General features: G+C 35.3%; 1 protein-coding gene across 2 annotated transcripts in view; it reads left to right on the top strand.

The window, feature by feature from the left end:
- csmd2 (CUB and Sushi multiple domains 2) overlaps positions 1-14891 on the top strand; it is a 691992-nt gene that overhangs the window by 329853 nt on the left and 347248 nt on the right. For both annotated transcript variants that reach the window (XR_009822205.1, XM_062030117.1), the window contains 2 exons: positions 10569-10672; positions 14712-14824. Coding sequence is in view for 1 of the 2 variants with exons in the window: in XM_062030117.1 (XP_061886101.1) it covers positions 10569-10672; positions 14712-14824 (217 nt within the window). In the remaining variant the exon portion in view is untranslated. The remainder of the gene's footprint in view (positions 1-10568; positions 10673-14711; positions 14825-14891) is intronic.

The following is a 14891-nucleotide window of genomic DNA, read 5'->3' as shown; positions in this document are numbered from 1 at the left end:
CACAATCACAGAGTACTTACAAGCAGACACAGTGTGTGGACAGAAAAGGGAGAATGGACGCATTTTGGCTTAAAAAGTAAAGATAAAGGTGAAGTTATAACACTGAAACACCCTCAGGAAGAGGTGCTTTAAGACATGGCTACTTCTAAATCACTAATCATCGCCTCCATGGCGACAAATAAAGTAAGTTTCTCACAAGTATCATTATCACTGCAGGACGAGGAATAGCTAAACATGCTTCACTACACACCGTAGGAGGATACAATAGCTCACCGGCGTCACAATGTAAACAAACGCCATGGGTGGATCTTCACCTGACATCCACTGTAATGATACCAAGTACAGGAATGTATCTAGTCGATACTACTATGATTACATCGATATTTTTTAGCATCACAAAATCTTTCGTTTTTTAAAAATGTATAAGTTTATAAAGTCAGGAAATATGTCCCTGGACACATGAGGACTTTGAATATGACCAATGTATGATCCTGTAACTACTTGGTATCGGATCGATACCTACATTTGTGGTATCATTCAAAACTAATGTAAAGTATCAAACAACAGAAGAATAAGTGATTATATACATTTTAACAGAAGTGTAGATAGAACATGTTAAAAGAGAAAATAAGCAGATATTAACAGTAAATAAACAAGTAGATTAATAATTCATTTTCTTTATCGCTCTGGAATAACCTGCCTCGAATTCTCACCAGCATTGAAAGTAAACAGGTTTTTAAAAAGAGAGTAATATTTTATCTGAGTTTTTAAATTAGTTTGCTCATTGATGATTTGTTTGGTTTTATATTGTGTAGTTATATTTATATGGTAATTATTATTCTGTGACTGTAAATTGTTTGCTTGTTTTTTTATTGATGCTTTTATTTTTTTCTGTATTGTGTAGTTATAATTATATGCTTTTACTTGTAATTGTATTTTAATTGTGGACCCCAGGAAGACTAGTGGGTTGTTGAGGCAACCAGCTAATGGGGATCCTTAATAAAAATCAAACATCAAATCAAATCTACCTGCTCAGTGGCCTAGTGGTTAGATCAGACCTGGGCAAATTAAGGCCCGGGGGCCACATGCGGCCCGTTAAGCTTTTTAATCTGGCCCGCCGGACATTCCCAAATATTTTTTTTAGATCTTTAAGATGGAAAGTGTAGCTGCCATTATGATGTGCAGTGATGTTTTCAAATGAGCGTAAGTCTTGAACTATACAAAGTATTTCAATGGTGGGAATCTGCGCTTTTGCATGATATTTTACTGACTGGTGTTGTCCTGATACCGATATTATTTCCATACTTTTCGGGACTTTTCGATACTTTTCTAAATAAAGGGGACCAGAAAAAATTGCGTTATTGGCTTTATTTTAACAAAAAATCTAAGGGTGTGGCGGACCGGTACTTTTCAGCGGCGGTATGGTACCGAATATGATCCATTAGTATCGTGGTACTATACTGATACCCGTATACCGTATAACCCTACTAGTTACTATGGTAATCTACGTCACAGCAGCTCAGACGAGGCACCAAGCAGTGTGGGTGGGAAGCGTTTCCACAGAGTGTTTCCAGAGCCTGAAATGCGGGTGTCAGGGACAGACGCGGAAGGAGATTTTTACAAGAAAGTTCTAAAGCTTAGTGATATATCAGATTGTAGATTTTATTTTTTGTTTTCTTACTCTTCACGTTCATATTTCGCTGTGTTTGTTGCATTTGGCTTGATTGTAAAATATGTCGATTGAGAGGGGGTGTGACGCTCATGTTCTCAATATTCAGGGTTTTATCGTTCATGGAAAAAAAAATCCATTCCGTTTTTTAAGGCGGTCTTTCATAACATTTTAGCATGTGAGGTTTTGTATTAGTTTTCCTACAAATAGATATACCGGCCCCCAGACACATTTTTTTCTCTAAATTTGGCCCCCCAAGTCAAAATAATTGCCCAGGCCTGGGTTAGAGTGTCCGCCCTGAGATGGGTAGGTTGTGAGTTCAAACCCCGGCCGAGTCATACCAAAGACTATAAAAATGGGAGCCATTACCTCCCTGCTTGGCACTCAGCATCAAGGGTTGGAATTGGGGGTTAAATCACCAAAAATGATTCCCGGGCGCGGCACCGCTACTGCCAACTGCTCCCCTCACCTCCCAGGGGGTGATCAAGGGGATGGGTCAAATGCAGAGGACAAATTTCACCACACCTAGTGTGTGTGTGTGACAATAATTGGTACTTTAACTTTTTAACTTTGTCCTTAATAATGTAGACATAATAATAGGTGTATAAATGACACAATATGTTACTGCATACGTCAGCAGACTAATTAGGAGTCTTTGTTTGTTTACTTACTACTAAAAGACAAGTCTTCTAGTATGTTCAAAATGGACAAAAATTGCAATAAGAAGCATATGTTTAATGTACCCTGAAATTTTTTGTTAAAATAAAGCCAATAATGAAATTTTTTGTGGTCCCCTTTATTTAGAAAATTATTGAAAAGTACCAAAATCCATTTTGGTACCGGTCCAAAAATATTGGTATCGGAATTTATTTATTTTTGACGCCCTAATATTTAATGTTTTTTTTCCCACTGTAACATTACACACAGTTTGAACAGTAACACTGCGTTTGGATATTTATTTAAGTGATTTTTTGGTGTACCACTAGATGGAGCCCGGGTTAGGATATAATACACTTGATTCATCCCACAATGGAGAAATGATGTGGTTGTTTCAGATACAAAAAGTCCACAAAAAATGAAGTCAAAAAAGTATCAAAACAACAGAAGAATAAGTGATTATTACATTTTAACAGAAGTGTAGATAGAACATGTTCAAACAGAAAATAAGCAGATATTAACAGTAAATGAACAAGTGGATTAATAATGCATTTTTACAGCTTGTCCTTAATAATGTGTACAAAATAATAGGTGTATAAATGACACAATGGGTTACTGCATACGTCAGCAGACTAATTAGGAGTCTTTGTTTGTTTACTTACTACTAAAAGACAAGTTGTCTAGTATGTTCACTTCCTATATGTTAGCCAATACGCTGACGAAAACCAAAAAGTTAAAAACGTACAGCTTCAGGCTTTATTTTAGAATGTGTAGCGAAGCCTGTAAGGTGGTCATAGACACTTGTTGTTATTAAAAAGTCAGTATAAAGTGATACATGGACGAGCATCCCAATAAAGTATCACAGTTGTTGCTTATACCGGACTTTTCTTGGCTGACACTCTGAGTTTCTGCTGCTGATGTCGAGGAATCCGACCCACGGATCATCCATCTTGTCCTTCTCCATGGCCATTGTTCATTAGGCAGTCAGTTTAACGTCGCGCTGAGTGCAATTTGCATTTATATAAGCTTTTTCATTAGGCTCGCTCGGCCCTCTGAAGACGCCAGGAAAAAAAATGCGGTGCAAAATCAGTGGCAGCCAATTTAAAAAGCCGGGGCCACCAGAGTGGCCCTCGCTTTGCTTTTTTTTTTTTGTGTCTTGTTATTATATCATCTTTCGATGTCGGTATTGTTGTCTTTATTACTTCAATTGTCAATGATCACCATCACACAATGTTGTTGGAGTCCATTTAGTAAATGCAGATCAACTTTTGGCCCTGCGATGAGGTGGCGACTTGTCCAGGGTGTACCCCGCCTTAATAATAATAATAATAGATTTTATTTGTAAAAAGCACTTTACATTGAGTAAACAACCTCAAAGTGCTACAGTGTATTAAAAAATAAAAAGATAATAAAAAATTTAAAAAAATAAAAACTAGAACAGCCAAATAGCTAGAACTAGTATGCATATATTTTTTTTTAAAAAGGCTTTTTTTAAAAAAAATAAGGGTTTTTAAGCCTTTTTTAAAAGCATCCACAGTCTGGAGTGCCCTCAGGTGGTCAGGGAGAGCGTTCCACAGACTGGGAGCGGCGGAGCAGAAAGCCCGGTCTCCCATTGTTTGTAGCTTTGTCCTCGGAGGTTGGAGGAGGCCTTCCGCCCGAATGCAGCTGAGCTAGGCTCCAGCACCCCCTGTCACCCCGAACGGGACAAGCGGTAGAAAATGGATTGCTGGAGATCAACATTTCAACCAGGGGGGGTTAAAGACTGTGAAAGTACAATAGATCAGTGGTTCTCAAACTGTTTACCACTCGGCTCTCCAAGTACCACCATAATGAACAACATTAAAAAATATACAGTAGCGTAGTAGGCCTAAGTATTCCATTAAAATATCTAACGAGTGTATTTATTATTTACACAGTTTGAACAGTAACACTGTGTTTGAATATTTGATTAAATATTTTGGCGGACCACTAGATGGAGCCCGCGGACCAAAATTCGAACCACTTATCGCACAAACCTTTTGATTTACGAACTTTAAAAAATAATAATAAAAATGTATTTTGTGTACGAACTTTGTCACTGTGTACAAACTTTTCATCCACCGTTTGTGGGCGGGCAAATCGATATCCGGTGCTCCTTCCATTAAGTTAACGACATTAGCTCCATTAAGTTAACGGCATTAGCTTGACTTTGTGTGTGTTAATGTTGCCCCCATACCAATATTTTGGTACCAGTACCAAACATTTTTTAGATACTTTTCGGTACTTTTTAGACACTTTTCTAAATAAAGGCCACCACAAAAAATTTCATTATTGGCTTTATTTGAACAAAATTTTTTACAATAAATTAAACATATGTTTATTATTGCCAATTTAGTCCTTAAATAAAATAGTGAACATACTAGACAACTTGTCTTTTAGTAGTAAGTAAACAAACAAAGACTCCTAATTAGTCTGCTGACGTATGCAGTAACATATTTATCATTCTATTATTTTGTCAACATTATGAAGGACAAGTGGTAGAAAATTAATTATTAATCCACTTGTTCATTTACTATTAATATCTGCTTATTTTCTCTTTTAACGTGTTCTATCTACACTTCTGTTAAAATGTAATAATCACTTATTCTTCTCTTCTTTGATACTTTGCATTAGTTTTGAACGATACCACACATTTAGGTCCTCATGTGTCCAGGGACATATTTACTGACTTTATAAACATAATGTAAATAAAATAAAAAATAAAAAGATTGTGATGCTAAAAAATATTGATGTAATCATAGTAGTATCAACTAGATACGCTCCTGTACTTGGTATCATTACAGTGGATGTCAGCTGTAGATCCACCCATGGCGTTTGTTTAAATTGTGACGCCGGTGAGCTACGGTGTGTAGTGAAGCACGTTTAGCTATTCCTCTTCCTGCAGTGATAATGATACTTGTAAGAAACTTACTTTATTTGTCGCCATGGAGGCCAGGATTAGTGATTTAGAAGTAGCCATGTCTTAAAGCACCTCTCCCTGAGGGTGTTTCAGAGTTATAACTTCACCTTTATCTTTACTTTTTACACCAGAATGCGTCCTTTCTCCCTTTTCTGTCTACACGCTGTGTCTGCGTGTAAGTACTCTGTGATTGTGCGCTGCCGAACATGCTCCTCTGCTCGTAAAACCAGCAATGTCACGACGTGACGACAACCGAATATGATTCATTAGTATCGTGGTACAATACTAGTACGGGTATACCGTACAACCCTAGGGCGTGTGATGCTTTTTGCAACATTTTTTTGTTTTTTTTTTACTCAAAATTAGTGCAAAGAAAGCAACAGACGAGCGATGTGTGTTTTGAAACATTCAGGAAGTATCCACAGCCTTCTTTCCCCCTCCCTTCCATTGCTACTCCGACAAAGCCAAGTGGATTGTGTTATTTAATTCCTGACCATTGTAGCGACATGTTGGGTAAAGTTAAGGAGTCGTGTCATTCTAAACTGTGAGTGCACCACGGGGCTAGTCACAGTGGGTGTGCGTGTCGGCAGGGCGGCTACAAGTGAGGACCGTTGTTATTAAAAAGGAAGTTGATCCATCACCCCCTTGGTAGTTTTGTTTGCTATACAGTACTGTGTAGTGTTGTGGCACAATTAATGTTTTAGTCATTTCTTGTCTAACAAGTTTAGTCTAAGTCAGGGGTGTCCAAACTTTTTCCACTGAGGGCCGCACACGTAAAAATTAAAGCATGTGGGGGCCATTTTGATATTTTTCCTTTTTAAACCATAACAAAATATATGGATTTTTTAATTTATTTTACCTGTAGGGGTACCGGGGACCATAAAGGGTCTCAGTCATTACATTGTTAAAAATAAGTCAAATTATTATTATTTTTTATTTACAGTAAATCTCTATATCAACTTTAAGTCGATATAAAGTAATAAAAAAAAGGTTTTATGGCTTTTATGTCAAAAACAACTTTGTTTTTTATAGTAAAACTGAATCACAGTGAAAAGATAAATAAAATACCACTAAATATATTTGGGATCCAAAAGGTGCCCCACTCTTAAAGTGATACGTTTTTATTAGGTGTTTCTGTTACTTTCAACACTTAAGTTACGATATCAACATCGGATATATCTGTCCATTTTACGTTTGAACTATTATTTTGTTTGTTTTATGCTCTTTTGTCAAATAAAACGTTGATGTTTTTCTATGGCAACTACACAATATATGCAATATTTACCACATAAAACATTTTAAAGTGACATATTTGAAGTAATTGGAGCCTTGAAAATAATTTATTATAACATGGGTTTTTTTGTCTTTTTTTTTTTTTTTGGGAGCAATGGCAAAAAAATAAAAAATAGAGAAAGACAAAAGAAAAAAAAACAGCCTGCATGGCAGCTTTGTGTCAACATTGCAACTTTTCTCGTTAGATTTCACCTCATTCATTTTTATTTTTGCAATAGCGTTTCCAGAATGTGTGGCGGGCCGGTAAACAATTAGCTGCGGGCCGCAAATGGCCCCCGGGCCGCACTTTGGACACCCCTGGTCTAAGTGCTTGTGTGTGTTTGCTTCGTCTTAACTGGGTTTTGCCACGTTTATGGCCCTGATACGTTCCTGAAGCCCATGGGTGATGTCTACTCGGTTCTTCCGACTCCCAAGCGTAGGACAAAGGCTTTTGTGATGTTGGATGCTCACTCATCTTTATTGTATTTGTCTTTTTGGTCAAAGGTTACTCTTCACACGGGTTTATTTTTGTGATTGAGAAAGGCTTTTTCAAGTTTAATCAAGATATACCAGTTTTGGCAAATATCACAGTCAGATTGTGGGGTTTTTTTTTCTTATTCATTTTTCCCCTGCCAGGATGTGACACTTTACCTAACCCTTCCTACGCCTCTTCACATTTCCCAAAGCAGATATACTTTATTTTCCAGACTATAGAGCACACCGGGATACAAGCCGCAGAAAAAAATATGTGTCCATATATAAGCCGCAGATATATACGTTGCGAAATGAGTCAATTACTCGGAAATATTTTGTAAATGTGTATTTTCATATCTTAATTGTTTCCAAACAGTGACTGCAACAAGGCAGTAAAACGGCTGATCAAACAAAACAGAACTCATCGTCATGGACCCACTAGCTGCAGAAGCTAGCTCTCCAATCAGCTAATATATTAGAAATTATCATACTTCTAAGATGGCAACAAGTATCAAAATCTGTGATTCTTAGGTATAAACATACACAATTGGCTAAAACGCCAGCATTATATGTTAGCATGCTAATATAAAAGGTGTTAGCATACTTCCAAGGTGGCTCCAAGCATCAAAATCTATATTTTTTTTAGGTTTAAACATACAACATTTCCTTAAAAGCTAGCATAAAACGTTAGCATGATGACAATAGACAAGTTAACATACTTCTAAGATAGCGTAAAGTATTAAGATGCACTATTTTAGTAGTAAACATTAAAAAATAGCTATAAAGCGAGCGAAGCATCAAAATCTGTATTTTTTTTAGGTTTAAACATACATTTCCTTAAAAGCTAGCATAAAACGTTGATGCATGATGCCGTAAGACAAGTTAGCATACTTCTAAGATAGCGCAAAGTATTAAGATGCACTATTTTAGGAGTAAACATACAAAATGAGCTATAAAGCAAGCAAAAAGACGTTAGCATGCTATTTTAAGAGATGTAAGCATACTTCTAAGATCCCTGCACTCAAACGGTGTCTGTAACACGGCAGTAAAACGGCTGATCAAACAAAACAGAAGTCATCTTCATGGACCCGCTAGCTGCAGAAGCTAGCTCTCCAATCAGCTAATATGTTAGACATTATCATACTTCTAAGATGGTGACAAGTATCAAAATCTGTGATTGTTAGGTATAAACATACACAATTGGCTAAAACGCTAGCATTAAATGTTAGCATGCTAATATAAAAGCTGTTAGCATACTTCCAAGGTGGCTCCAGGCATCAAAATCTGTATTTTTTTAGGTTTAAACATACATTTCCTTAAAAGCTAGCATAAAACGTTGATGCATGATGCCGTAAGACAAGTTAGCATACTTCTAAGATAGCGCAAAGTATTAAGATGCACTATTTTAGGAGTAAACATACCAAATTAGCTATAAAGCGAGCAAAAAACATTAGCATGCTATTTTAAGAGTTGTAAGCATACTTCTAAGATCCCTGCACTCAAACGGTGTCTGTAACACGGCAGTAAAACGGCTGATCAAACAAAACAGAAGTCAACGTCATGGACCCACTAGCTGTGGAAACTAGCTCTCCAATCAGCTAAACAGACTCAATAACTCCACGGTGACGTTTTGGTAAATTTACTGAGGAATTTGCGAAACTGAAACAATACAAATAACACTGACACTTGTAAATGTGTTCGCATACTTATACAATGCTAACAACGCTAGCTTCGTACAAATTTGCATGAAAACCCTCCTACGGACGTCACACATGGGACGGTTTAATAAGTAATAATTGTTTTAGCTATGTCGTAAAACTGACAAACGTCGAGTGGCGTGATGAACGAAGAATACTTTCGAGTAGGGCTTTACTTTTGGATCAAGGCATTAAAACGGGAAGTACATTTTCAACTTGTCCAAAAGGTGGCGCCATAGCACAAACAATAATGCCATGTCAGTCCTCTGCTTGGGTTCAATATAAACTATTGAACTTAAAACATTATAGGCATTAGCGAAAACAAATCGTAAATTAGCCGGTCTGTCATATAAGCCGCGGGGTTCAAAATCTTAGAAAAAGGTAGCGGCTTTTAGTCCAGGATTTACGGTAAACATCTTGAAGATGTCTTTGTCTCTCTCACTCTCTGTTGCTCTCTCGTACTTTCTTCTTACTTTCTGTAGCAGCGTAAAACTTTTCTCCTCTGTCATCATGTTATTTGTCAACACTTAAAAGACTTGAGTTTTCTCTGGACATTTCTTTGTGGAATAGGAACACTTCCGAAGGAATAGCACTTCATATTGTGCTCACGGTATACAAACCTTGAATAAAATATGGACTGGAACCCGTTATTCATGTTTACATTGTTTCTTTATGAGAGTTGCTTCAATATAAAAACTTTTCTGTTAATAAACTCTATACAAGAACCAAATACGTTTGTAAATCAAGGTTCCACCATATCATTGTGGCAACAATACTTCCTGAATTATTCTACTTCCGTTATTCATGTTTACATTGTTTCTCTTTGATAGTTGCTTCAATATACAAACTTTTTCTGTTCATAAACTCTATTCAAGAACGAATAAGTTTGTAAATCGAGGTTCCACCGTATCATTGTGGCAACAATACTTCCTGAATTATTCTACTTCCGTTATTCATGTTTACATTGTTTCTCTTTGATAGTTGCTTCAATATACAAACTTGTTCTGTTCATAAACTATTCAAGAACGAATAAGTTTGTACATCGAGGTTCCACTGTATCATTGTGGCAACAATACTTCCTTAATAATTCTACTTATGTTATTCATGTTTACATTGTTTCTTTATGAGAGTTGCTTCAATATACAAACGTTTCTGTTCACAAGCACTATTCAAGAACCAACTAAGTTTGTAAATCGAGGTTCCACCGTATCATTGTGGCAACAATACTTCCTGAATTATTCTACTTCTGTTATTCATGTTTACATTGTTTCTTTATGAGAGTTGCTTCAATATACAAACTTTTCTGTTCACAAACTCTATTCAAGAACCAACTAAGTTTGTAAATCGAGGTTCCACCGTATCATTGTGGCAACAATACTTACTGAATTATTCTACTTCTGTTATTCATGTTTACATTGTTTCTTTATGAGAGTTGCTTCAATATACAAACTTTTCTGTTCACAAACTCTATTCAAGAACCAACTAAGTTTGTAAATCGAGGTTCCACTGTATCATTGAGGCAACAATACTTACTGAATTATTCTACTTCCGTTATTCATGTTTACATTGTTTCTTTATGAGAGTTGCTTCAATGTACAAACGTTTCTGATCTCAAACTCTATCCAAGAACCAACTAAGTTTGTAAATCGAGGTTGTCATTGTAGCAACCATACTTCCTGATTTTTTTAATTATTTTTTTTCACCTTTGTCCTGCCTTGATGAATAATTTAGAGTAGTCTTTGAGTTGAAAGGTTCAAACGGAGCTTTGCCAGACAAATGTGCGATGTGATGAGAATAGCCATACCCAAAGGGACATTCTGCTAAGCATCTGCTCTTTGTCACTGTCCCCGCCGGCGTGCAGGTGATCAAGCTGACTTTTGAGGACTTTGACTTGGAGCGAGGCTACGACACGCTGACCGTGGGGGACGGCGAGGCGGTGGGGGACCAGAAGACGGTCTTTCATGTGTGAGTGACTCCCCCGACCTCCGCTTCTAGCCGCTTCAGATCTCACCATCTGTCCGCAGAACCAGAACTCCCTCGACGCCGTTGTAATTTCATTGTCGGCCCTTTGTATTCCGTGTCGTCGTGTTTTGTCTTTTGACTTCGCATCCGTACGGTTTCCCCAGTGTGAAATAAGCAAAGCTGCAGAGTTGAAGAAGATCAACGCCGTGGAGCAACATTGTAATGTTTCATATTGTAAACACACCTAACATAGCAAGTGAAATTACCATAAGGCCGTGGTCAGTCAGACACCACCTATTTCATATTCCAACCACCTTCCCATGTGCCGTCAAATTAGGACCCTTAATCACTTATTCTCTGTGTTGGAGCTCCTGACTAATTACTCTTCAAATTGAACTCAATTACTTCATCCAACTCATCTCTTAACTGATTTGAATGACTTTTAAAGTGGCAGCCAACTCCAAAATAGAGTGACTCCTTGTTTCTTCATGTCGCCAGCTTTGTTTCACTGTAAAAAAAAAAAACTGTAGATTTTAAGGTAAAAATAATTTAAAAAAAAAGGGGGCTATGGTTGTTTTTACAGTGTAAATGCGAAAATGGTACCACTTTTATTTTTATGGTCAAATTCTTACAACTACCAGTATTTTATCGGAAAATGTACAGTGTTTTTGTTTTTGTTTTTTTGACACCAAAATACTGCAAATGGCAAAACAGTAAAACTGTTATTTTAATGGTAAATTGGCCCAAAAAAAAAAAAAAAGGAAAATTCCGAGACTGAGATGACCGTTTTTTTGGGTTTTTTTACCGTTAATACTAATGTTGTTTTTAAAATACAATTTTTAAATATATAGTTTGTTTTTTGTACACCTAAACACTGCAAATGGCAAAACGGTAAAACTGTTCTTTTTATGGTAAATAGGTAAAAAAAAAAAAAAAAATTATAATAAGTTAAATACTGTACAATGTACGGTCATTGGTTTTACATTGCAATACTGTAAATTGAAAAACAATGCCACTAAAAAAATGTAGGTTAATATTTGAGACTGAGATGACAGTTTTTAACCATAAAAACTACTGTTGTTTTTACAGTGCGTTACTGTAAATGTAAAAATGGTACCACTTTTATTTTTATGGTCAAATTCTCGCAACTGAGCTGCCAGTAATGTATCGTAAAATGTACGATGTGTTTTTTTGACACCAAAATACTCCAAATGACAAAACGGTAAAACTGTTATTTTTATGGTAAATAGGTCAAACATAAAAATATTTAAAAATACCGTAAATTGTACGATCATTGGTTTTACATTGCAATACTGTAAATTGAAAAACAATGCCACTAAAAAAATGTAGGTAAATATCTGAGACTGAGATGACAGTTTTTAACCATAAATACTACTCTTGTTTTTACAGTGCGTTACTGTAAATGTAAAAATGGTACCACTTTTATTGTTATTGTCAAATTCTCGCAACTGAGCTGCCAGTATTGTATCGTAAAATGTGCAATGTGTTTTTTTGACACCAAAATACTCCAAATGACAAAACGGTAAAACTGTTATTTTTATGGTAAATAGGTAAAACATTAAAAAAAATGTAATACTGTAAAATATACGGTCATTGGTTTTACATTGCAATACTGTAAATTGAAAAGTGCTGCCACTAATATTTTTATGGTAAAATTATGAGACTGAGGTGAGAGTTTTTGACCATAAATACTAATGTTGTTTTTACAGTGCATTACTGTAAATGTCAAAATGGTACCACTTTTATTTTTATGGTTAAATTCTCACAACTGAGCTGACAGTATTTTATTTTAAAATATATGGTTTTTGGGGGGTTTTTTTTACACCTAAATACTGCAAATGGCAAAACGGTAAAACTGTTATTTTTATAGTAAATAGGTAAAAAAAAAAAAAAAAATTTAAATACCGTAAAATGTACGGTCAATGGTTTTACATTGCAATACTGTAAATTGAAAAACAATTCCACTAAAAAAAAGTTGGGTAAAATTCTGAGACTGAGATGACCGTTTTTGACCATAAATACTACTCTTGTTTTTACAGTGTGTTACTGTAAATGTCAAAATGGCACCACTTTTATTTTTATGGTCAAATTCTCGCAACTGAGCTGCCAGTATTTTATTTTAACATATACGGTTTGTTTTTTTTAACACCAAAATACTGAAAATGGCAAAACTGTTATTTTTATGGTAAATAGGTCAAACATAAAAATATTTAAAAATACCGTAAATTGTACGGTCATTGGTTTTACATTGCAATACTGTAAATTGAAAAACAATGCCACTAAAAAAATGTAGGTAAATATCTGAGACTGAGATGACAGTTTTTAACCATAAATACTACTCTTGTTTTTACAGTGCGTTACTGTAAATGTAAAAATGGTACCACTTTTATTTTTATGGTCAAATTCTCGCAACTGAGCTGCCAGTATTGTATCGTAAAATGTACGATGTGTTTTTTTGACACCAAAATACTCCAAATGACAAAACGGTAAAACTGTTATTTTTATGGTAAATAGGTCAAACATTGAAAAAAATTAAATACTGTAAAATATACGGTCATTGGTTTTACATTGCAATACTGTAAATTGAAAAGTGCTGCCACTAATATTTTTATGGTAAAATTCTGAAACTGAAGTGAGAGTTTTTGACCATAAATACTAATGTTGTTTTTATAGTGCGTTACTGTAAATGTCAAAATGGTACCACTTTTATTTTTATGGTCAAATTCTCACAACTGAGCTGACATTATTTTATTTTAAAATATATAGTTGTTTTTTTTTACACCAAAATACTCCAAATGGCAAAACGGTAAAACTGTTATTTTTATGGTAAATAGGTCAAACATAAAAATATTTAAAAATACCGTAAATTGTACGGTCATTGGTTTTACATTGCAATACTGTAAATTGAAAAGTGCTGCCACTAATATTTTTATGGTAAAATTCTGAGACTGAGGTGAGAGTTTTTGACCATAAATACTAATGTTGTTTTTACAGTGCATTACTGTAAATGTCAAAATGGTACCACTTTTATTTTTATGGTCAAATTCTCACAACTGAGCTGACAGTATTTTATTTTAAAATATATAGTTTTTTTGTTTGTTTTTTTACACCGAAATACCGCAAATGGCAAAAGGGTAAAACTGTTATTTTTATGGTAAATAGGTAAAAAATGTTAAAAAAAAAAAAAATACCGTGAAATGTACGGTCATTGGTTTTACATTGCAATACTGTAAATTGAAAAACAATGCCACTAAAAAAATGTAGGTAAATATCTGAGACTGAGATGACAGTTTTTAACCATAAATACTACTCTTGTTTTTACAGTGCGTTACTGTAAATGTAAAAATGGTACCACTTTTATTTTTATGGTCAAATTCTCGCAACTGAGCTGCCAGTATTTTATTGTAAAATATATAGTTGCGTTTTTTTTACACCAAAATACTGCAAATGGCAAAACGGTAAAACTTTTATTTTTATGGTAAATAGGTAAAACATAAAAATATTTTAAAATACCGTAAATTGTACGGTCATTGGTTTTACATTGCAATACTGTAAAAATGTAGGTAAAATTCTGAGACTGAGATGAGTTTTTAACTATAAATACTATAAATGTATAAAAAATAAATGTTACTGTAAAATGTACAGTCCTTGTTTTTACAGTGTGTTACTGTAAATGGATAAACATATACGACTGTTATTTTAAGAGTACAATTCTGGCAACTGAGCTGCCTGTTTGTTTTTTTACCATAAAATATACGATTGTCGTTAAAATGCAAACATTGTACCACTTTTAATTTTATACTCAAATTCTGGCAACTGAGCTGCCATTTTTTTGAACATAGTTGTTTTTACAGTGCATTACTGTAATACATACAAAACTGATACCACTATTACTTTGACAGTCAAATTCTGGCAACTGAGCCGCCAGTAATGTTGCCTTCAAGTCACTGACCTTTATGTTGTACGTAAACAAGTCAATCCTGAAATAAATGTGTATATTCTTGCCTGTTTTCCTTCCAAGCTTGTCGGGCACCAACACCCCGGACCTGGTGGTCAGCACCAGTCACCAGATGTGGCTCAACTTCAAAACGGACGACACCAGCGGCTCTCTGGGCTTCAAGGTGTCATACGCAGGTGAGGGCCCCTTGAAAGGTGTGAATGCTTGTCACCGTCATGTCCTCCTCTCACTTTATTCGGCTAC

This window comes from Entelurus aequoreus, linkage group LG20, assembly GCF_033978785.1.
Source record: "Entelurus aequoreus isolate RoL-2023_Sb linkage group LG20, RoL_Eaeq_v1.1, whole genome shotgun sequence".
Classification (NCBI taxonomy): Eukaryota; Metazoa; Chordata; class Actinopteri; order Syngnathiformes; family Syngnathidae; genus Entelurus; species Entelurus aequoreus.
This window is presented reverse-complemented; position numbering and strand designations above follow the sequence as displayed.